We start from the raw sequence: 24,582 nt of genomic DNA on the forward strand, positions 1-24,582 counted from the left end.
TACTTCAGTGTAATGAGTTAGGTTAGGGATCTAACCTAAAATTTTTTAAGATGCCTACACAGTTGTTTTTATACAATTTGTTAAATAATTGTGTATATTTTACAAATTTACCCTCTACAATAGGCAAATGTGAAACCTGGGCTAAAAGTAGGCATGCACAGGAAATAGTGTATTTTACCTGTTCATTTAGAACATGGCAGGACAGTTAAATGGGTGCCATATTTTTGAACATGTTTAAATGTGCTCTCTGTGGTTGTAGGAAGAGATATTTTTTCTCAAATATGTAAGACAGCATTCTTCAGAGGCATGTTTACACAAAGGAAATACAACCGAATAGTGACATTTTCCAGGACCTATCCAAGATTCTTGACTGAGATGTGGATGCTGGATGGTCTGTCGCATTCAGTGGGTGACTCTCGCCCCCGGACTCAGCACACTGTCTACCTTCGTGCAAAGTGCTTGTGAAGTGTTCTAACAAGCCTCACGCCAACCCTGTTACAAATTACCACGTCATGGGCTTTTGGTTCTCTAGTAAATGATGTTCTCAAAACCTTGATGGTTAAATCTGCTCAGGTTGTGGTTATTTTCTGTTAAATCTGTAATCCATTTGCTCAGAAGACTCAACATTATATAAATGCTAGTAGAAAAGCTTTATCTTACTAAATAGTATTGAGATTTATGAATTTTGGAGGAGCAGATAACTAGACGTAATGAAAAGAATTATTTTTGTAGTTGCACACGTAACAGAAATACCTTATATATGTATGTCATACTTTACAAAAATGCTGTCTGATCCAATATCACAATTTATTTTCAATAAATTTTGTAAAGTAGATCCATGTCATAACAAGAAAAAGAGGGAAGAAGACATGGGCTGATTTATTAAAGGAAGTAGTTCCCAAAGAATTATATTTTGAATGAATGATATTCCTTATTCTTTAGTTCAAAACCAAAATCCCATTATCATATGATCTAGCAATCCCACTTCTGGCTATATATCCAAAAGAACTGAAAGCGGGGACTTGAACAGATACTTGTACATTCATGTTAATAGCAGCATTATTTACAGTAGGCAAAAGGTGGAAGAAATCCAAATGTCATCAACAAATGAATGGATGGATGGATAAACAAAATGTGGCAAATGCATATAATGGGATATTATTCAGCCTTAAAAAGGAAGGAAATTCTGACACAGGCTACAATATGGATGAACCTTGAGGACATTATACTAAGTGAAATAAGCCAGACATAAAAAGCAAATATTGTATGATTCCACTTATATGAAGTATCTAGAGCAGTCAAATTCATAGCAACAGAAAGTAGAATGGTGGTTGCTAGGAGCTGGGGGGCTGGAGAAATGAAGAGTATTGTTTAGTGGATAGAGTTTCAGTTTTGCAAGATAAAAAATTTCTGGAGATTGGATGCCCAACAATGTGAATATACTTAACATACTGAAGTGTACACTTAAAAATAACTACAGTGATAAATTTTATGTTATCCACATTTTCCACAGTAAAAAACAAAATCCTTTTCCCAAGTCCCACATCACACAAACCTGTCCAAAAACCTCTTCGTTAACGGTGAAAGTGAGGTCTAGGATATCCGTGATATTGTTGTCCTTCATCCACTGCAAGCTCTGGTGGAATTCCTCGTCTAGATATTCCAGGTCACTCAAGTCACAGGGCCTGGGTGAATTCAAAGGGAGAAAGGCAAACAGAATTACGGAACAAATGGCTGCCCGGACCTCATTCCAAACCTGGTTATGCCGCTCCTCGTTAAAACACTGTAGGCTCATTCTAACAGTTCGACAATTTTGAATACATTGATGAATCAGTTTATTCATTAATTTTAGTTCATTCAATAATTTTCCTTTGAAAAGAAAATGTTAAAATATTTACATTAATAAACAAAATAATTATTGACTCATGGACTCTTTCCTTGGCAATTAAAGTATCACTTTAAAACAATTAAGTGATAAACAATTCTACTTAATAGTTTAATGCCATGTTTGTAATATTATTATAATTTCTTTTTGAGACAGAGACTTGCTAATAATATGTTGCCCAGGTTGGTCTCAAACTCCTGGGCTCAAGTGATCCTCTGGCTTCAGCCTCCCAAGTAGCTGGGATTACAGGCATGGGCTACTGTGTCTGACCTGTAAAACTATTATAATTTTTATATAAACTGATTCATACCTATCATATGACATTTTGACAATAGAGTCTTCCCCTACATCAACATAAAATCCCCAAATGTGCTAAAAGGTGTTTGTGATATCTAAGTACTCAGGACCACCGTAAACCTAACAGGAATGGTTAAGGCAAAACAGGGACAAAAGGGTCAGAGGCGCCAGAGAGGCCAGTGCCCTTGTCCTGCAGACAGGGCTGGGGTGGGCCCACGGTCTGCAAAGCACTTACAGTCTCAGCAGTGCCTTGTAGAAGGGCCTCGTGAAGAAAGCGTCGAGGAGGTACTGGTGGATCAGAGCCAGGCCTAGGATTCGACCACTAAATCTGAACCTGCAACACAGACCAGGCAGAGAAATTTAAGGGTAAGTGGAAATTTGCATTACAAAACATTTCAGTTCGCATTTGTATTGAATGTGTTTCCTTACAGTACTCATCTTAAGCTGCTTAAGGAGTTTGCCCATGGATGGTGTGGGGGAGGCAGTTGTGTTCGCAGCTGGTGGGGAAGAGTTACACGGACTCACAATGTGGTAAGAAGAGAAGCTGAGTGAGCATTACTGTTTAATATTGCCAGCCACATACAAAGACAGAGCAAGGTCACTGCTAGGAAGAACTGGTCAGGTAGACCCGGCCTCCTCCAGATGTAAGTGCTTTTACTGATTTAAATCCTTGTCGGGGCAATTAGCTCCCTGAAATTCTTGCTGGTGACTTGCTTAGCTAAATGCTAGGCTGCCTGGAGCTGGGTCCCATCGTTGTTCTGCTCTTAAAACAGCCTCTTGCCTGCTGGTCTGGCACCCTGCGGTTTCCCCAGCACGTGGGCGTTGCCCATCTCTGGCATCTACCTTCCTAACTGGAGTCTCCCTGGTCTCCTGTCTAACTAGGTTTTCACCTAATCACAGACTTAGTTGTGACTTTTCTTAAATCCTTCCTGCTGGAATTTCTAACTAACCCATCTCTAATGCCTTTTATGAGACTCTTTTTAGACTCAAAGGATTTCCTATTCAGTAACTGTTATAAGAATGGTAAAATGAATAGATGATCTGACCCTACAGAATGAGTGTAATGATATTTATTTATTTATTTATTTATTTTTTTTGAGACAGAGTCTCACTCTGTTGCCCAGGCTAGAATGCAGGTAGCTCACCGCAACCTCAAACTCCTAGGCTCAAGTGATCCTCCTGCCTCAGCCTCCTGAGTAGCTGGGACTATAGGTGCACACCACCATGCCTGGCTAATTTTTTTATTTTTTGTTGAGATGGGGTCTTGCTGTTGTCCAGGCTGGTCTTGAACTCCTGGCCTCAAGTGATTCTCCCACCTCAGCCCCCCAAAGTGCTGGGATTACAGGCATGAGCCACCACACCAGGCCTCAGCAATAGATATATTTAACAGTAAAAATACACAAGGATGCTGGTTATCACCACTCTTTACAATATTCTATCAGTTCTGGTCACTGAAGTTAATTATAAATGAGTTGGAAACAGATTAGAAATAACTTTTATCGAATGCCTACTGGGCCAAAGCCTGTCATTCACAGCCTCCTGCTGACCCTCGCAACACTCTGTTTTATGGTCACGGCCATCTCCATTTCACAGGTTAAAAAACTGAGGGTCAATAAGTAGCCTCGGGCGAGTCCCAGGGGGATGACATGCCACATCTCTTACCCTGGAGAGCAAGGGAGAGGCTACTGGTCTGGACTCTGCCAGGCTGCCTGGTGTGCAGGGGCTTAACCTCCCTAGTCTTCCTTTCCTCTTCTGGAAAACCTCACCCTTTCAATGTTGCCTATTATTAATATTATTAGTAGTCGCATTTTATGGTGGCTATCAACACCTCCTGTGCTAATTAGAAATGTTTTGGTTCAAGTAATCTTCAGTTAGCTTACAACAAAGGGGGAATTCATTATAAGGCCATGGGGGTGTCTCAAGGGACCCAGGGTCAGGAATGCAGCTGGGCCTCAGGAACACAAGGGGCGAGAGTGACGTCACCCTCCTGCACCCAGCCTCTCCCCTTGGCTCCTCTCTGCGCCCTTCTCCTCTCTCAACACCCACTGTGGTTTACATCCTGGAGTTCCAGCACCAGCGTGACCAACCTGACACTCTCTCTGACCTAGGTCCACATTTTCAGCACGATTCACGGACTGTTCTCACTCAGGTTGGGTCAATGATGGGTGACCGGAGAGGAAATCTCAGTCTGGTGTCTTGCTCAGTACTTTGCAGCTAGGACCGCCATTGCTTGCCACCCAAGCAGGGGTGGGATCAGATGGCATGCAGGAGAGGGGTCTTTCCTAGCACCGTAGTGCAGACCACCAACAGAGAATTGTTTATTTGCTTCGAATAGGGTAGACCATAAGATGGAATTTCTAAAGGCAAAATTACACTGGTTTCATTGGCTGACGTGGGCAAAGAATAGGCCCTAGGTATTTTTTCATAACTGTGCAAGTAAGCTATGATAATGTGGTTTGTCCTCATATAAACACAGACAGGATGGCTCTTAGCCAGCCCGGTATATACAGCAAAATATATTCCAGAGCGATGAACTATGATCTGGGATGTGTTTGTATAAAGCACAATACAGAGACTATACAATTCAAATCCAAAACAATAGCTTAAGCAGCACAGATGGGAATGAAAAAGCCTGTATCATTGATGAACTGCTGTAGGGTACAATTCTATGAATGAGAAACCACCTAGCAATTGTGTGTCTCCGGGAAGTTGATTGCATTTGTTGTTAACACAGGTTGAAAATGTGTAGGGAGTCTGACAGAGAAAGAAAACATTTTTCTTTAGTTGCTGGATCTAAGATTAGCATGTCCACATACATAGTAAGGAGATAGCTGAGGAAACTAACCAGATAATTTAAGCAAAAAAGTGCTACATTCTGATCTAAGTTACCTGGCACAAATAAAGAAATCTGAGAATAAATTAAAGTAAGACCCCCCCCACCCCCCCCCAGAAGTAGCAGAGCCCCTCCCCCTGCCTGGGGTGTGCGGGTGTTACTTTCATAGCCAGGCCCCAGGGCCCCAGGTGAGACCTCTGTGTGTGAACTTGCAGGGCCTTGGTCATTTCTTCCTCTGCTGGGGTCCCCAGAGGAGTCTCATCTGATGCTGCAGGCCAGCCCTGCTCCCTTTTTCCTGGCTGTCATTCTTGAGGCCATGCTTGAATGCAGCTTCTATTGTCTCAGCCTCTGCAACTGTGTGGTCCACGTGCCGCAGGCTCCAGGGCCTTTGCTGCCCGCCCAGGCTGCCGTCAGACCCATTCTCCTTCCTCCCTGTGCCCATTTTTCCTTTGCCGTAGGGAAAGCCTCCTGCGTTGACCTGCTGTGTTAGAGGGCCTCACCACGGAGCTGCCTGGCCCTGAGCTTTGAAGTTTCCTCACTGTCCTTTAATCCCTAGGGTGGCAAGTCCTGGTGGGTTTAGGGAACAGCGACCACCACTCATTCACATCTACCCCTCTGGCTGAGTTGGCCACTCCGGCTTCCTGGGCCATTCTTCTGCTTCTCTTGGGCTGTACTGCGCCTGAAGAGCCCCTCCTTGGAATTTGCTTTCTGCCAGCTCCCCACTGCCAGTACATCGGACATGCCCACGTGTGCGTGAATTCCAGCGATGGACACCATTCGACTTCCCTTCACAAGAGTGGCCTCTGTCCCCAGCAGGTGCAAATGCGTACAGCGTGCCGCTGGCCGAGTATAAGAGGAGACAAGGCATGTCACCCCCCTGGAGGTGGACAGTGGGTCTCCATCTTTTCTCCAATCCAGCCGCCTGACATATATGACACCCCGATGTGTCAGGAATGGAGCCTCCCTGGGCAAAGGAGGCGAAGAGAGTTTCTCCTCGGGCTCTGTTTTGGGTGCAATTTAAAACCTCCCAGGAGATTCTGAAATGCCATCACCGTAAGACATATTCCTGACTTTTAAAAAACACATAAATTATATTTTCTCTATTTATTTACCAATTAGATATGTGTTTCCACAGAAACCCATTTAGACCCAAGACACCACAGGAAGATGAACAATATAGAGAAATACCGGGAACCCACATTTACCAGAAAAAAAAAAAAACCTTTCTGCTGAGAGTCAGTCAAGTCCAGGTCTCCTTGGTGAGAATGCATGGGCTGTTTGCCTTCAGGAACAGGTCACAGTTAGATTTCTCAACCTACCCACTGACCACGTGGCTGCGGAAACATCCCTTGGACTCTGACACCGGTTATTTTCCTACCCTGCTTTCAGTATGTTGCAAGGTTTTGTTTTTGGTATCACCAACCCCTTCCCTCCTGCCGAAGGAAAAAAAAGTGGAATTGGGTATTTTTTAGTCTGAAGAAAAATACAACCAGTGTAGAAAATATCAAATAAAAACAATGAGTCCACTCTATCACTGAGGCAACATCTGTGACTCTGAGGGGCCTTTCCCCTTGATGCGAGCACGGTGGGCGCGAGCACGGTGCACGCTGGGCCGTTATGCCCACAGCAGAGCACAGCACAGCATGGATCTGCAAATGGGGGTTTTCGCTGACTTTAACAGACTGCAAAATATTTCATTCTATGAATGCTTTACACTTGGTTTGGCCCTCTCCCCTCTGATGGAAACCTAAGTGTTTTCCATCATTACCCCCCTGGGCCCTGGGGGAGCCCGGATCCAGCACGCAGCCAGTTCACTCTGGAACCATCGGGCAACTCTGGGAACGGGCAGATGCCACTGTCGGAGCACGCACAGGAACGCCTCACCAGATGTCTGGGAGACAAACTGGATCTGCTGCTGAAGAAAGCAGCTACAGCCACTTTGAGCTTTAATAAAGATGTAGAGGGCAATTATGGCAGGAGATCTGAAAGGAGCCAATGTTATTGGCAAGGATTTATCATAGTTCCATCTGGGTTTTGTACATTTCAGTGAGAGTTCAAAAGGTAATGGAGTTTCACACATTTCCCCAAGTGGCTTAAAGTCCCAACAAAGACTTGACCCTCACCCTGAGTATATGACTGAGTATATAACCCTTTGGGCTGCTTGCCAATAATCCAAGAAAGGCAGAGTGGTGTGCAGGATGACATCGCGAGGTCTGATGTCAGGCTGCCCTGACTCCATTTGAATCTTCTGACCTCTGCAACTTTGGGAAAACTGTTTAAGATCCATGGGCCTCAGTTTACTCACCTGTAAAATGGGGTACATAATGGTATCTACTGTATAGGGCAATTGCTAAGATGCTAAAAGACTTTGTACAAGGACTAGTGGAGGTCAGTCCATCTGGGAGTTTAATAGACTACCATCCATAGACTGGCATGTCTGGTTTCTTATACCAGACTCAGAACCCTAGAGCTAAGCACCCATCCTAGGTTGAAGGGTGAGAATGTGGACCGGACCTGCAGTGGCTAGCCTGCAATTTCCTACTGCAAATTTCTGATCTGCTTATGTATCACAGTGCCTGGCACAGGTAAGAGCTCAATCAAGATTTGTTGAATGGGGCCAGGAGTGGTGGCTCACGCCTGTAATCCTAGCACTCTGGGACGCTTGAGCCCAGGACTTTGAGACCAGCCTGAGCAAAAGTGAAAGCCTGTCTCTATTAAAAATAGAAAAAAATTAGCCGGGTGTGGTGGCTTGCACCTGTAGTCCCAGCTACTTGGGAGGTTGAGGCAGGAGGATTGCTTGGGCCCAGGAGTACAAGGTTGCCGTTAGCTATGATGATGCCACTGCAGTCTAGACTCAGTGACAGAGTGGAGACTCTGTCTCAAAAAAAAAAAAAAAAAATTGTTGAATGGAATTAAATTGAAAATTATCAACTGGTTTTATCCCAGGTGAGCACAACGATACAAACATGCTGAAAATGTCTGAAATATCATACACCATTTGAACCCTGTTTGATTAACTAGGTTAATTGCTCAAATTCCCCATATCTATAGTAGGTCTCCATCCAGCAAGATGGATGGAAAGACCAAACTGCAGAGGAGAGTTTTAGGTGCCTGAGTTGATGTGTGGGAAGATGAGGTGGATATTTTGCACCAAGAGGCTGAAATAGCAGGTCTCTCCTTCCCTTCCTCGCTCCCTCTTCAATCTCTCTAGTGAAACTTTGCATGAGAGCATGTTTTAGCAGGAATTAGCATGTCATGATTTCAGTGTATTTTTCAATCGATTCTTTAAAGGAAAGCAGTTTTCTTAATGACAAGAAATGCAGTCGGGAAGCAGGTGAAGGGAATCTCTCACTCCCAGGCCGGCACTTATGCAGGGGAAGCGGCAGGGCTTGCCAAGTGGAGACAATAAAAGACCTAACGATACCCTGGAAGCACATTTTGGATGGTGGAACAAAAGACTTTTAAAAGGCTTCTAGTTAATCCCTTCATATGAAAGTGATACCAAAACAGAGTGAAACTCTCAGTGCAGCAGCCGGGCAATGTGCCAAGTCTGAAAGGCTCTGCTGTGGCGTTTCTGGCAGTTTGATTTCCTGGCATTAAACCTGGGCACCTAAGAATTGTTTCAAGGTGTCTTCTGGTTCTGGTGACCTTCTTGGTCTCTTCCTGACCTGCTGCCTCACGAGGTCAAGGTATTAGTCTCTGTCTGCTTGATTCTCGGCTTCTGCATCTCTTGGTGCATCGCACACAGCTCAGTGAGAGTGCCACTCCCTGCACCAACTTCAGACTTGGGAGACCCAGAGCTGGTCCCAACTCCCGGCCATCCTGTCTGGAAAGGGACCAGACAGTGTACTGGGGCGCGGTAAAGAGGCTGGACATTGGTGATAATGTGCTTGGCTCTTGCTGCCTTTGCAGAGGGCATGGGGCTGAGGCAGATGCAGGAACACCTGGCAGGAGAGGAAGGTCTGCTCAAAACCCTGCACACAGTCCCCAGGCTTAAAAGTCCTCTTCCAACTGCCATGGCATCTTCTGGAGCACAACCATCTGTCGGCACCAGCATGGCACTGGCAAATCCTGGGGGCTCAAAAACACCTTGTTGGATGCTGAAGGAGGCCAGACATGCTGCTGTCACTGTGTCCACTTCCGGATGCCCCCGGGACACCATCATAATGGACTGTCTCCCAAGCCATGATGCTGGTGACCGCACCCACCTATGCATTGCTTACCGCCTGCAGGTTGACAGCCAGATGGTTTGTGTTGGCTGAGTGCTAGAAGATTCTCTCTGTAGCAGTCACATTTTCCATCCCTGATACTTCTTGGATCTTCCCCAGACACTCTTTCCCTGGTAATGGACTGGACCCACCAGGCCTAAGGTCCTTTGCGGTTCTCAAGAGACTACAGCAGGTTCTGCAACCTCGGCACAATTGAGGATTGCTGTTCTGTGCATTACAGGATGTGGCCAGCATCTCTGACCTCCACCCACTAGATGCCAGTCGTTGCCCCAAGTTGTGACAACCCAAACCATCTCCTGACATTGCCAAATGTCCCTGAGTGGTGGGACCAACACCACCTCCCCTGAGAAGCACTGGAATACAGCGTAGAGTTGGGGGGAAGGATATCTAAATAGGTGATTCTATTCTCCTTTCTAACTGACACACTTGCCTTTCCTGAAAACTTGAGGAAGGCCATCTGGGCCCTCGGAGGCAACGGAGGTCATAAACTCCAAGGCTTTGTGCCCCACTCTGCATGTCTGAGCAGTTTTTCATTGCTCCCTGAATCTGTACGTACTCCTTCCTACTCACCAAATATCATTATAAACTCCCACTAAGTACCTGGGCTGTAAGTTCTCTTGGGGAAATGATGGGAGGGGAGAACGAGTTCTCCTGAATACGCCAGGGAGCATCAGCTTTTCGGAGGGGCTGATGTATAATCTGAATTAAGAAACAGAGTGAGCTTCCTGGAGAATGAGCATGGCAAGCTGGGACAACAACCCCCAAGGTAGGAAGATGTATGGTTTGTCCGAACAAGGCAAAGATGCCGATGGGGCTGGACCCCAGACAGAGAAGGGAAGGAGGTAGAACAGGAGTTTAGAGAGATTCCCAGGGGACAGATCATGCAGGGTTGGGCAGGCCCTGGGAAGGACTCCGGGTTTCATGCTAAGTATGATGGGAATTCACTGGAAGTCTCAGGCAGGGTCTATGGAATGAACGGAATGATGTGTTCAAATGGACATGCTGGGTGCTGCACGGACAGAGGCCAGGCTGGCAAGAGTAGGGACAGAGAGACGTCTGGAGGCTCCTGGGCCCACAGGGGAGGGGATGGTGGCTTCCACAAGGGGTGGTAGTGAAGGTCAGAGGGAGCCAAGGGGATTTACTGATGGATTGAAGGGGAGAGGTGAGAAACGAGAGGCACCGAGGACAGTCTCGGGCCAGAGCAATTGGGTAGATGGTGGCACCATTTACTGAGATGAGAAACGCCAGAAGAGAGGGTCTGGAGGAGAAAACTGAGAGTTCTCTTTCAGACAGAGTAGTTTGTGATGCCTAGTGAATATCTGCACGGACTGGTGAGCAGGCAGTTGTCCCCAAGTGTCAGTTCCTCCAGAGCAGGGCAGGCTACAGAGGTCAGCGTGGGGCCGTTGGGATGCAGACGGCATCTGAAGCCGTGCAGCTGGACAAGATCACAAGCAAGTTTGTGAGGATGGAGAGGCGGCCCAAGAGCTGAGCGTTAACTGACACAGCATTCCGGGATCTGGAAGATGGGGGCAGCAGTAAAGTACGTGGAGAAGGCAGTGAGGTAAGGCGGGAACCAGGGGATGGGCATGCGGTTCAGGAAGGAGGCTGAGGCCTGCCAGGTGCCTCAGAGATTGGGTGACAACAGGAGGTCTGAGGGCTGCCTGATGGGTTTGGTGGCAACCCTCTTGAGAGCTCTTTCCGTGGGGTGCAGGGGAGGGGGGGTGCAGGGGGAGGCGGGGAAGGGGAGGCTGGAGGGAATGGGGGAGGGGCAGTGGAGAAAGTGAGCGCAGATAACTCTCTCTTGGAACCACCTGGAAAGGGGAACGGTGAATCTGCGTTGTGAGCGGAGGAGGGTGTGACATCAGAGGCGTTTTGGGGTTTTGGTTTTTCAATGTGAGAGAAACTGCCGTGTGTTCACACATTTTTCAATTTCAACAAACTTACTGAGTGCCTACTATGTAGAGGTGTATACAAAGATCCCAAGGTACCCATTCCTTCTGAGGAGTTTAGGGGACAGGGAGGGGAGAGACACAGCGGTGCAGCGTTTCGTTGCCATGGAGCAGTGCTGCAGAAGACGAGGGCACGGGATGCTGTGAAAACACAGAGGAGGCAGGCGCAGCCTGGCTTGGGAGGGACTGACCCTAGGCAGGGTTTCGGGACCACTGAGGTGAGCCTTAGAATTAGCCTGGAAGAATGAACAGAAACTAGCCTGCTTAAGGAGACAGGCAATGGCCTCTCAAGAAAATAAAATCCTATGAGGAGACAGGCGAGGAACAAACGGGGTGTGTTGAGAACAGCATGCGATGCACGAGTACTGCAGCACAAAGCCTCGTGGCCAGATGCAGGATCAGGCTACAGAGAGAGGAGTGGGCGGTCTGGAAGGTCTTATTTTTCATGCCAACAAATTCAGCCTTCAAACTGGAGATGAGAAGGTCCCCTTGACGAGTCTAAATGAGGGAGTGACATACTTGGTTTGGCAATTTCAGAAAAATCAGTTGCCCATTTTTCAGAAAAATCTGCTCATGTGAAGGGCAGATTTTAGGAGGGGGCAGATTGGAGGATATTACAATATGTCCAGGTGACCGTGAGGAACATTTTGGAGGAAAATCAGCAGGACAGAGAGCTCTGTGTGAGCGGAAGTGAAGGAGGGCGACAAGAAGTGGCTGGTGGGAGAGATTAGACGTTAACTTGCAGGAGGACCAAGGTGGAGAGGTGTCTAGTGGGTATGTGGATAATGAGGTTTGAAGCTCCACAGAGAGGTCAAGGCTAAAAATATAAATATAGAGTTTATAAAACTTTGATTACATTGGTATATTTTATATAAATTTATATTTTATATAAAATTGTATCTACCTTTCCATCCACCCGTGCATCTACCCATCCGTAAAAGAGCATGGGAAAACTTAAGTCAAAATAATGATAGTATTTATTTCTGTGTGGAGATATATTCTTATGTGTATTAAATTTTTTATAATGAGTGTACATGACTGATGTGATAAAACTATGTTTATGTACATACAATAAAAACATAAGGAAAGCTGGGTGACAGTGGCATCTCAGAATCTAGGGGTAGAGTTTCAAACAGGAGTTTGTACCTACAGTAAAGTGTCCACTAAAGTCAAGAGTGGTAACAGCTCACTGGGTTTGTGGATTAGGTGGTCTCTGCTGCTCATGAAAGAGCAGTTCTGGTGATCACAGAATGAGATTTCAGCAGGTGAAGAAGTGAGCGAGGGGCCAGAAGCAGGGAGAGCATCAGGTGTAACGACAGGTGAGAAAGGGGCAACTGCAGGAACAGAGCACGGGGGAGGTGGAGACAGGTGGGTGCAGGGCCTGAGTGGGTGGGTCTGCCTTGAATGGAGGGAGGGACTCAGGGAGGGTGTTGAGGTGGGGTAGGTTTTTGTATTCGGAGTGAGAAATTGAGGGGTCACCTCAGTGTTTCTATTTCAGTAGGGTCCGAAGTCCTCTCACAGCAGAGGAGACTTGGCTGGTAGGGCTTTCAGGACCATGAGATGGAAGATGCCCCAGGAAAAGGACTGGTCACCTTTGCTGTAGAACCTCCTGAGATGGGAGAGTGTGATGCAGAGTTGTACCATCTCTCGGGATTATTTCCTTTTCTCCAAGGCGTGAGGTATAGGAAACCGCTCCCGCATTGAATGTGGGAGCGTGAGTCACAGTATTGATCCACAGCAGCGTTTCGCCCATCAGACAGGGTGCAGCGTGTGGGGGGAGGAATTGTGTGTGCCAGGAAAGGGGAGCTCAGGGGGCCTGGGGCGAGGCAGGCCCTGCCAGACCAGCAGGTGGCAAGTCCATGGTGTGCACGAGCTTGTGAGCAGCTGCGGTGGGGGCAGAAGGGGGGACGCAGGCTGTGGAAGGATTGACAGTGGGATTTTAGAGTTTCAGCCTCTGACATGGCACAGTTCTGGGTGATAATGAGGTCGGGAGGCCATGTGGGAGCAGGTGGCTGGAGTGGAACGTAGGTCCAGGCTGCTGGGGTTGGGTAGGCTCTGTCTATTCTCTATACCCAACTTTATTCAGCTGATGTTTGGGGGGATGTGTAAAGAATCCCCTCCCCTACATGCCACAAAACTTGTTTAAACACTGCAGATGCAAGGCATGATTTGTATTTGGTTTTCATAGCTTCCCTGTGTGTAGAAACAGTTTTGCAAATTAGCTGAGAAAACTTGACGTTTTCTTCATCTGCCATGAAAGAGACTGTGCCAACATGAGATAATGACAGGATATTATCTTCAGATTGCTAATTAGCAACCGAAACGAATGTCTAGCCCTGATGCTGCCAAGTCCCCTCTATTAATATCTGCCCTGCAGGGGACGGAGCGGTGAGAACAGAGTGCCTTTTCCTCCACATGGCGGCCAAGCGTGCCGCTCTCTCCTAGAGAAAGCCCTTCAAGAAGCATTGTGTGGACCCCACCATACGTCTGACTATGCCTGGTTGCAAATAATGTACTTAGTATTGATTGGATTCTAAAACTTCAATTCAAAGGGAAATATAGTTATTAATAGAAGAAAATTGATCATATGAAACTGTGGGTATTTTTGGACCCATCCTTCTGGTTAGCCTGTGTGAAAATTGAATGTGTCAATCATTTCTCGACAGATCATTGTGATTAACTTTGGTTAATGTGGAAAGGGGCTGAGAAGTGAAGGTCTATGAAAATAAACATTCTTACTAATATAAACATAGAAAATATTACCCCCATCTTTGATTCCTGCTGTGTTCAGATGTGTTCAGGTATGTTATCACTCTGACTCTGGTCAGAAAATAATAACAAAGAAACTCAAAGATGCTTTCATTGACCTCTAATGGGTGTTACATCCTCAAACTCCAAGTATTCTTTACTGGGAGAGTCCAAATATCTTGTTCTGCCATATCACGGACGCTCATGACTGAGATTATATCTACAAGTCATCATGTGCTTATTCATTAGGTCAGTCAAACAGCTGAACAGTTTGACTTGGTTCATTTTGGTCCATGAACCAAAATATAATAGCTCAGCTCTCAGTTTAATTTTTTAGCCATTTAACTTTCTTGCTATTTTGCTATTGTCAGAGCCTTGGTCACTAGCTTTTCAGGTTGACTCCTCTGTGAATTTGCCTTGTGAGCTCAGGCAAACTGTTGAAATTTTCCTCATCTCAGCTTCCCTGTTATCCTTGGGGGAATACTGTGGATTTCTTCTTATAGGCCTCCGGGGGTTGCTGGGAGGATTGGCGAATTCTCTGTCAAAATATGGTGGATTCTCCAGATAGACACTCCAAAGGTTCAGAGGGAAATGCAATACTGCACTGTTAAACTTGGAACTTCTCATGATGGAAGGTACATTAATGGGTATCTCTAATGGGTTGAACGCTGGCCCCAAAAAGATATGCCCATGTAACCATGGAACCTGTAAATGTGACCTCATTTGGAAACAGGGTCCGTGAAGATAAGATCATCTTGGATTATCCAGGCAGGCCCTAATCCAATGACAAGTGTCCTAAGAGACAGAGAGGGGAAGACACAGAAACAGATGACAAGGCCACGTGATGACAGAGGCAAAGGGTGGAGTGACACAGCCACAAGTCAAGGAATGCCTGAAACCACCAGAAGCTGGAAGAGACAAGGACGGATTCTCCCCTAGGGCATTCAGAGGGAGTGCAGCCTTGTGACACCTTGATTTTGGACTTTTGGCCTCTAGAACTAAGAATGCCCAGCTCGTGGTAATTTGCAACAGCAGCATCAGGAAAGTAACATATGCCCAACCCAAAGGGTACCCCTCCTCCTTATTTGTCTGGAACACTTTCCACTGAGCATATTCTCTTGCAATTTGTAACTTGTTCCACTAAAGTCGTATATTTAATTTCATGCAGGAAGAGAATTGATCTAGTTTTAGAATGCGACATGGTATTTTGTTCTATGCTTAGAATTATACAGAACATTTGACCAAAAAAGGCTGCTTGCCTGGATAACTAAAGTGCTCTGAAACCCGCTATGTCCTCAGCTAACTGGATAATCTAGGAAGGTAAAGGTTTAGAAGGTTTTAATTATCCGAGCTGCACAGACCAGAGAACACAGGGATGGCAATGTCACTGTGCTCCAGGCAGAACCCACAGTGCCTTACAGACCCTTTAAATGTTGTGTCCCCCCCTTACTGGTGACTCAGTATTCAGTTCACAGTATTTCTCTAAATATGAGTCAGGTTAAAAAAATCAACTTGTTGTAACCCAAACAACTTTTAGAATTTCCATTCATTCATTCAGTCTTTCCACAAGTCATAATGAGGCATCTCCCATAAGCCAGGCACTGTGCTAGCTGCTGGGATACTTAGTGAACATAACAGACAAGGCCCTCAAGGTCCCATGGAGCATACAATCTAGTGACATTATGCTTCAGGAAAATATTAGAATTATTTAAATACGACTTAAGTTTAAACTGAAATGGCATTCTGTAATTTTCACACGAATGGCAAAATAATAGCTTTCCGACAGTGTTGAGTCGCCATGATACACAAAGGTGTATGTACCAAAACCATGAGGCTACCAGAAATACTTGAAGCTATTTAAGTATTTAGTTCTGAGTTAATTGCATTGATGGAGGGAAAATATGGGATGCATAAGCCAAACGATATACTAAATCAACATGATATTGAAGTTTGTGACTATGTTCTGACCAGCTTTGTTGTTTTGAAGATTTATGTACTGATTATATTCTTCGTATATAACAGAATTAATTCATATTTTTTGAGATCAGAATATAAAGAGAAAGTCCCTGGAGGTCTGGATAGCAGGGAGAGCCAATCTTGGAGACTATGTTTGCTATTCCTCGTCTGAAAATGGGAAGCCTTTCCCACCCTTTGTACTCCCAAAGATCCCAAGGCTTAACTGTTCCCAGTCTATGCTGGAGGGTTTATCTCCTGGGTTATATCACATACCTTCCTAGCAGTCTACAGTCATTTCCATTTATATTTCACAATGATATTTCTGATCTTTAGATTTATACCTCTCCATCAATCATCCCCCTTCTCAGATCCTGAGAGTATTTGGATACCTTGATTCTGTTCTCAATTAGATTAAGATTGTACTTCGGTCCCTGGTCCACCTTTGCATATGCTGTTTCCAACACTTTTTTTGCACAGCTCTATTATTCTCGACTTAAAAAAATCCACGCGAGGTGGGTTACATTGATCCCGTCTCTCCTGTTATTCCCATTTCTGTTGCTATCAAACTCTTTTCCCTTCCTTCTTCCCCTCATGAAGTTGAGGCTAAACAGAAAATAATCCTCCATATTTTCACTAATTTGCTTTTTAAACCTCTTTCAATAGACAAAAAGTCTTTCGAAGACAATATGTTGAGCCTATTTGGCATTTTAACCATCAGAAAATGAACAGATTTCCTGGAAAGTGCATCTTTCAGTGACTTAAACAATAGTTCCAATTTTGTTAATTTTTAGACTTAGAGTCAAGCCTAGGGGCTTCTCAGCCCTTCTATTGGCCACATATTCTAACTGATTCTTGTGCTTGATACTGTTACTGGAGTGCTTTCATTTCCTCTCTCCTCAAAGCAAATTTCTAAGGTGGGCAGCATTGATTTTCATTTGTGTAATCAAGCCAAAGGTATTCATCAAAAAGAGTTTGAGTTGACAAGTAAGGCATATTTTTTAATACCCATTTTATGTTAGGATGCTGAAGTAAAGTAATGAAAGAGTCTGCTCAAGTTAATGAACTCTGATTCTTTTGAAACCCTTCCTCAGTTTAAATCCTAACACACCAGGGAAATCTGGAGACTTGTAAATGGCGTGTCCCGCCCCTGTGTAGGACACAAGCTCCTTCCACCCCCCACTGAGGGTTGCTTATGCAAATTTTGCTGTAACTGCTTTTCCAATATTACAAGCACACAGGAAGGCTAAAGGTGAACGAATAGCCTAAAATCCTGGATCTCCAGGGTCCCGAGTAGGAACTTTTAACAAAAGTCCTTTCCATTTTAAGTTTGCATGGGCACATCACAGCCTCGCCACTCTTCTCTTCCCATGTATGAATAAGGGATAATAATGTTGACATTTGCTTACCTGCCTCACAAGAGAATTAAAAGAAAGTGTAATTTAATGTTAATAGGTTCTCTGAAGATGAAAAGCTCTTCATAATTGCTAAGTTCTATTATATTAAAAAAAAACCATCTCAAAGATATTCCTCTTTCCTTATCCTCATAACTTTGATTAATTAAAAATAATTATCCTTTCTTAATCTCATGATTTAAGTATATAAGACCTTCATGATGTTCCCACGTTCTGTATGTTTCCACACTTTACTCAATGTTATTGCTTTCATTTTTGGACCTTTTGTATTTTCTAAATTCTCATGTGTTGGAAAATCTAGTGAAAACCTGTTGTGTCAGCCTGGGGTAGATTTCATTTCTGGGTGTGAAAATTGCATGATTGCAAAGATGTGAACAATTAGCTTTCTTCTCATACTCTTTGAAGGGCTCTGGAAGCTGCCAGCAGCTAAGGCAGTGTTTCTCAAAAGGGGGGCGGTGTGTTGACCTTTCCACTGGCATCTGAATCCCAGGGGTGCTTGTTAGGATATAGATGCCCGGAGTTCAGACTCTATGGCCCTGGTTATGGGAACCTGCATTTAAAGTAGGTTCTGCAGTTTCCGACTAAAGTTTGAAAACCACTGACTCCAAGTCCCGAATCCTGTTTTTATAATGGGAAAAATAGCCTGACGGTCAGAAGTGAAGTTTTTTGCCTTAGGCATCACCCACTGCATTTTCTACATGGAAGCAGGAGAAGGAAGAGGGGACAAAGACTGTCTCTTCTAGCAGCAGAGAGCTGGAAGGGCTCTATGTGGCCTCCTCTCACCCCACCTTCCTGCAGCCACGGCATCCTCACCTCCTCCCACCCACCAAGTAGATGGGAGTCTTCTTTTTGTCTATCCCCTCCATGTGTCACCAGCCTCTCCCTCCCTCTGGTTCTTTGCTTTCTGTGTGTCTGTCATTAACAAGTGTGTCTGCAGTCTGCACTTGTCATTTACTTCTCTCAGTCCCAAGGAAGAAGGGGCTGATCCTTTTCTCAAAGCTAATCTCTCCACTTGGGCTACAAGTCCTCTTTCCCTGCCCCGCTTTGGGCTCTTGTTCCATCAATTTTTTGCTCTTTCTTATAATTCAAGACTTTCCCGCTCTTCTAACATTGTCTCCTCAAAAGCCTTGCGTCCTTCTAGCTGCCCTACACAGTGAGCTCCTAGAAAGAACAGTTCTCAGGGCTATTTGTTGCTAGTGTTAAAAAAAATAAAATCAGAACTACCTTTGGAAGGTGCACGCGCAGTATACATAGTGCTAAGTGCCAACAATAATAATGTCCCCCCGTGGAGCTGCTTTTGGAATAAACATTAGAGAAGTGGAGTTTTGATTCTTCACAGTCCCCTGTCCTCCTTGCAGACTCGCACCTCCCTGCTCCTTGCTTCCATGCCAAGCCGGGCATTGTTTTCATTCCCTCGGCTCAGAGCATACTTGTGGGCTGAGTTCAGGGTTTGGCCCGAGGCTAGTTTCCTATCTCCACAGCTAATAGTGGGTTAGGCTTGGGCTCTGGTATCCCCAGCAGTGGTTAGTGCTGTAATTTTTCCCTCTTGGTCTGCCGGAGGACTGAGGCGTGCTGTCTGGCACCCCTGCACAGCTGCAGGCCTGCGTGGGGGGCAAGGTGGGCAGGTGAGAGCACACAGCGCAGCTAACCTCCTGCCCTCCTGAGCAGCCCACAGCCACTCTGTGGGAAGCCTGCCGGCAGCCCAGTTCCCTGAGAGATGTGGCCTCTGTCTAAGCTTTGCTCTCTGAGGCCAGGAGGCAACTGTCAGGAGAAGCAAATGAATAAAGCAAGTGGGAGATTCTCTTCTAGATGGACTAGAAGGGAATCAGAATATGAGCTCAGTGCACCGACTGCACCGAGGCTCTCGCCTGGTCAGTATTTGAAGGCTCAGCTATACTGGTCCAGTAACCAGAGATGTGTAATATACGAGTGCCTTAGTCCATTCCTGCTGCTGTAACAGGACATCACAGACTGCATAATTTATAAATAATAGAAATTTACTTCTCATAATTCTGAAGGCCAGAAGGTTCAGTGTCTAGTGAGGGCTGGCTGTCTGCTTCCACGATGGCATCTTCTGTGTCCTCAAATGGAGGAAGTGGAGGGAAAGGCCCCTGGGAGCTCCCACCCACCTCTGTCATAAGGGCACTGATCCGCTCAGAAGGGTGGATGAATTTTGGAGGGATACAAACATGTAACCATAGTAATGACTTATTCCAAGGTTGAAAATGTTTTTATAAAAGTATAGGCCTGTAGAAATATTTTCAATTCTGCAAAAATTTTGCTGGATCCTTTTCTTTTTCTAACCTCTTTTCTTATGGGTGTATGAAAACAGTGGCACTCAACAGAGTGATTTTTTTCACCTAGGTGACATGTGGCAATATCTGGAAACATGTTTGATTGTCGCAACGGGGGATGGTGGAGATGGTGCTACTGTACTTAGTGGGCAGAGGCCAGAAATGCTGCTAAACATCTTACAATGCACAGGACAGGTCCCTATGGTAAGGAATTATCTGGCCCCAACCGTCAACAGTGCTGAGGTTGGGAAGCCCTGGATTGAGGGAACCAGTTTAGCTTTTCTCTAACACCTTCAGCTGTCCCTATAAAATACGCATGTCCATTCAAAGGAAGAATGACAACACCTAGCATTTGTTAAATGCCTACTGAGTGCCAGTCACTCTTCTTGTATCTTTACAACCAAGAAGCAGAACAGACGCTGTTATGGGATAAACTGTGTCCCTCAAAATTCATATTTTGAAGTTACCCCCAGCACCTCAGAAAGTGACCATGTTGGTAGACAGGGTCTTTCTTTCTTTTTTTTTTTTTTGAGACAGAGTCTCACTCTGTTGCCCGGACTACAGTGCCATGGCGTCAGCCTAGCTCACGGCAACCTCAAACTCCTGGGCTCAAGCAATCCTCCTGCCTCAGCCTCCTGAGTAGCTGGGACTACAGGCATGTGCCACCATGCCTGGCTAATTTTTTCTATATATATTTTTAGTTGTCTGGTTAATTTCTTTCTATTTTTAGTAGAGACGGGGTCTCGCTCTTGCTCAGGCTGGCCTGGAATTCCTGACCTTGAGGGATCCTCCTGCCTCGGCCTCTCAGAGTGCTAGGATTACAGGCGTGAGCCACCACACCTGGCCTAGACAGGGTCTTTAAAGAGGCAATTAAGTTGTTATGAGGTCATATGGGTAGGTCCTAATCCAATATGACTGGTGTCCTTATTAGAAGAGAAAACTAGGACACATACACATGTGTACAGAGAAAAACCGCGTGAAGACACAGGAAGAAGATGGTCATTTACAAGACAAGGAGAGAGGGTTCAGAAAAAAACTAACCCTGACAACACCTTGATCTTGAACTTCCAGCCCACAGAATTTTACAGAGTAAATATCTGTTGTTTATGCCACCCAGTCATGGGTGCCATGGTACTTTGTTATGGCAACACTAGCAAACTGACACAGGCACTGCCTTAGTATGTTTATGCTGCTATAACAGAATACCCCAGATTGGGTAATTCATAAACAATAAAAACTTATTTCTTACACTTCTGGAGGCTGGGAAGTCCAAGATCAAGGCACCAGCAGGTTGCATATCTGGTGAGGACCTTCTTGCTATCCTCTTCACATAGCAGAAGGGAAGAAAGGTCACAGAAAGGGGAACAAATGCTATGTCTTCACATAGCAGAAGAGCACAAGAGTGAACCCACACCCTCAGCCCTTTTGTAAGGGTCCCCGTCCCATCCATGAGGGCTCCACCCTCATCATTTAATCATCTCTTAAAGACCCACCTCTTCATATTATCACATTGGCGATTAAGTGCCAACCCATGACTTTTGGGGGACACATTATTCAAACCATGGCAGGCACCCTTATCTCCTCTTTATGGACAAAGAGGCTGAGACTCAGATAGGTTAAGAAACCTGCCCAGGGTCACACAGCAACTAAGAGATGGAGCAGAAATTTAAACCCAGGTTTGCCCTTTGCAGTGTGGCACTGTGCCTCCGGAAGGTGCACCTTAGGAGGGTGCTGCCTCCCTGCCAGAAACCATGCTGGCTCCAGAGGGCAAACAAAGACAATCAAATGCTGCCCTGATCCAGTTGCAAAGAGGACACAAATGCTTATAATGTGAAGTAGCCAGGGAGAGAGGGAATGAGAGGTGCAGACAGTAGACTAGAGCAGTGGTTTTTTTCAAACTGTTTTGCACAGCAGCATGGCGATGGGGAGGAGGAAGGAGTTTGAGGGGTCAACTGGTCAGCTGCCCCTCCTTCTTGCGGGAGACCCGCTCCACTCTCCCCTGTTCTAGATATTGGGGTTGAATGCACATTTCACTGGGAAACAAAGTTCCAGCTAAAAGTGTTTGAAAACCATTGTTTCCTAAAAGAAGTCAAAAGAAGATAAACACATTTATCTTGAGAAGAAGGTTCAGGAAAGAAGTCATGAAGAACTCACAGTATTTTAAATGGATTTTCAGGGTGGGTGAAATTTGGGCCCGTGCAAATGAGAGAAGAAACAATCGGGCACGTTTGGGGCACGTTTGGGGCAAAGCCCTGAGGAAGTGAGGGGAGCACAGAGAGGAGCTGACCCAGAGGCAGATGGCGTCTCAAGGCAGGCGGTCTCTGTGCTTTGGCTGTCCCGAGAATCTGAGGAATCAGGACTCCATTTTATAGATAATGAAGAATTATTAAAGATTTTTGTGCTGAGAAAGCGGGGAGGGGCAGCAAATGGGAGAGGAAGGGAAGAGCCCAGAGGTAGGGAGCATGGGAGGTCCGTGCACGTCTGGCATTGACAATGTGCCAGGAGCTCATGTGCAGGGCGGTTCGTAGGACCCGGCAGCAAGTCCTCAGGTGGGTAGAAATAGAGCATTGGGAACTCGTATCTAAGGCATGTTTCCCCCTAACAATTGAGCTAAGGCATTTGTATCGAATCGCATCTTAGCTATTAGAGATTTATTTACTTTTTACATACACATAATTTTTATATAAATTCATACACATGATCATACACGCTTTTTTAGCATCATCGGTTCTGGCTTCTCCAGGTTTGGCTGGCTCTTCTCACCTTGCCTTATCTCCTGTGACCCAGGCCGACAGTCTACGATGTGCCCTTCCATGTTTTCCATCTGAATAATGTCCTCACATGCTAACGTGTTTATATTCGTGTACCTCTATCTATACGCACACGGGTTTGGGTCATTGTTTTTCAGTTTTTGAATCGTATTGTTCACACTTTTCTGCTTCTTTCTTCTCTGAACACTGTCTTGAGGAAATCCCTCTCCACCCTCTGGGAAGGTTCTAATTCAGTCTCTTTATGCCTTGTAGCAGCATGCAGGGTGGATCTGTGTAATGAATGTAATCAGTCTCCTGCTGATGGGCATTTGCATAGCTTCTAGGTTTGTGCCTTTAAAGACAATGCTGAAATAAACACCCTTGTCTATTTTGTCAGGGCTGTACTAAAGCTTTTAAAACCAGACTGCGTGGTTTGATCCCTAGTTCTGCCATTTACTAGCTGTTAGCTTGGGCAAGTTTTAAACCTCTCTGGGTATTGGTTTCCTCATTTGTAAAACAGAGGGATCATTATAGGATGAGTAATTCATGTAGAGCCCTTACAAAGACACCTGCTGCATAAGGGCTCAATAAATATTACCTATTAGAAAAGTCTTTAACACTAGTGCTTTTGTTTTTATGAGATAAAATTGTGGGTTAAAGAGTATATGGGTTTTAAAATTTTAATATGTATAAAAATGCATGTTTCTGCCAGCAATGCTTGAGAGCATCCTTTTCCTTATGTCCCCTCCAATAACAAATAACTTTTTAATTTTTGCCAGTTTGATAGTTACAAAATGATATATAATTGTTACTTTAATTTGTATTTTCCTAATTATTGGCAAAATTGAAATTCTTTTTATGAGTTTGTTGATCATTTGGATTTGTTCTTCTCTAAACAGCTTTTTCATGTTCTTTGCCAATTTTTCTAGGGTTTTTTTCCCAACTCTTCTTTTTCTTCCAAGTTGTAAAAGCTCTTTGAAATCTGTATTACAGATTTTCAATCTCTGATTTTCCTGAGTTGCAAAGATTCATTTTCCAAATCAAAGCTTGTCTTTTGATCTTGTTTATGGTATTTTTGCCATAAAAAGTATTTTAATTTTTATATATTCAAATATGTTTTTCTTTTCTTTTATAGATTCTAGAGTTTCAATGTTGCTTAAAAAGGTCTCTATCACTCAAGGTTTCTTGAGTTTGTTTTATTAATATATTCTCGATAATCTTCTAGAATATGCATAAAATCTCCTAGATTTTCCTAAAGAAATTTTTTTAATATGTTAATTTTTTTAACTTAGAGAGGAATCTAACATAATTTTCTTTTGGTTGCACAGCCACTTACAGTATTGGCAGCATTGACTACATAGTTCATTCTTTTCCTACTGGAAGTTTCTCATGAGTTCTGAAGATAGCAGGGTTCAGAAATGAGCAGAACAGGCAAAGTCCCACTGTGTACATTTATGGTGACTTCTCACCTAATTTTTGCCCCATAGCTTCTCTGGGGCATTGCTAGGAAGGCTACTGAGATTCAGCCAGAGATGGGACCAGCAAAGCTCTCACAGGTGTCCAGAAAAGTACCTGGGAGCTGCTGTTGGGAGTGGGCTGGGGCTGGGGGAGTTTACCTGAGCTAGGCTCAGATCAAAAGTCCACAGTGAGCTCTTCTGTCAGGAAGCCCTTGGAGACTGAAGGGTCATGAGACATCCAGGAGGATCTTATAATATTGTGGTTTCTACCTACTAATTCATGACTCTGCAGATGTAGCAAGGGATATTTAAAGTGTGTTATCCAGGATTTCTTAAGTTCCATAAAACTCTACAATTATACTTAATACCCATTTGGCCAAACTCTAAACATGCTCAAAGGAGCTTCCCTCCTCCCCCACCTCCCCTTGCCAAAGACCTGAAAACAGATTTCTACCACCCAAGTAGTATCTGCTTGGAAAGGAAGAGAGGTCGGGGCTGGGGCGGAAAGCTGGGAGTCTACTTTTCTTGCAGTTAGCAAAGGGTCTTGGGCCCCTCTTGGAAATTTTGGTTTGAGAGGCCCGAAAGTGTCTGGTTGTGACGCTGGTAAGGTTAGATTGCTCCCCACCACTGACACAAAGTAAGCACACAGCCTTTCTGGTGGTTGCACAATAAACGGCATCAGATTTGAAATCTGGCTTCTGAAAATTCTTCTTACACTGACAATTACATAAAGAATGACTCATAACACAGTAACTTCTTAAAATGGTACGTG

General features: G+C 44.9%; 1 protein-coding gene across 1 annotated transcript in view; it reads right to left on the bottom strand.

Moving 5' to 3' along the window:
- HECW1 (HECT, C2 and WW domain containing E3 ubiquitin protein ligase 1) overlaps positions 1-24,582 on the bottom strand; it is a 218,670-nt gene that overhangs the window by 16,573 nt on the left and 177,515 nt on the right. The window contains exons 22-23 of the mRNA XM_069461989.1: positions 2,418-2,516; positions 1,556-1,685 (exon numbers count right to left, since the gene is read on the bottom strand). Coding sequence (XP_069318090.1) covers positions 1,556-1,685; positions 2,418-2,516 — 229 coding nt within the window. The remainder of the gene's footprint in view (positions 1-1,555; positions 1,686-2,417; positions 2,517-24,582) is intronic.

This window comes from Eulemur rufifrons, chromosome 29 (assembly GCF_041146395.1).
Source record: "Eulemur rufifrons isolate Redbay chromosome 29, OSU_ERuf_1, whole genome shotgun sequence".
NCBI lineage: Eukaryota > Metazoa > Chordata > Mammalia > Primates > Lemuridae > Eulemur > Eulemur rufifrons.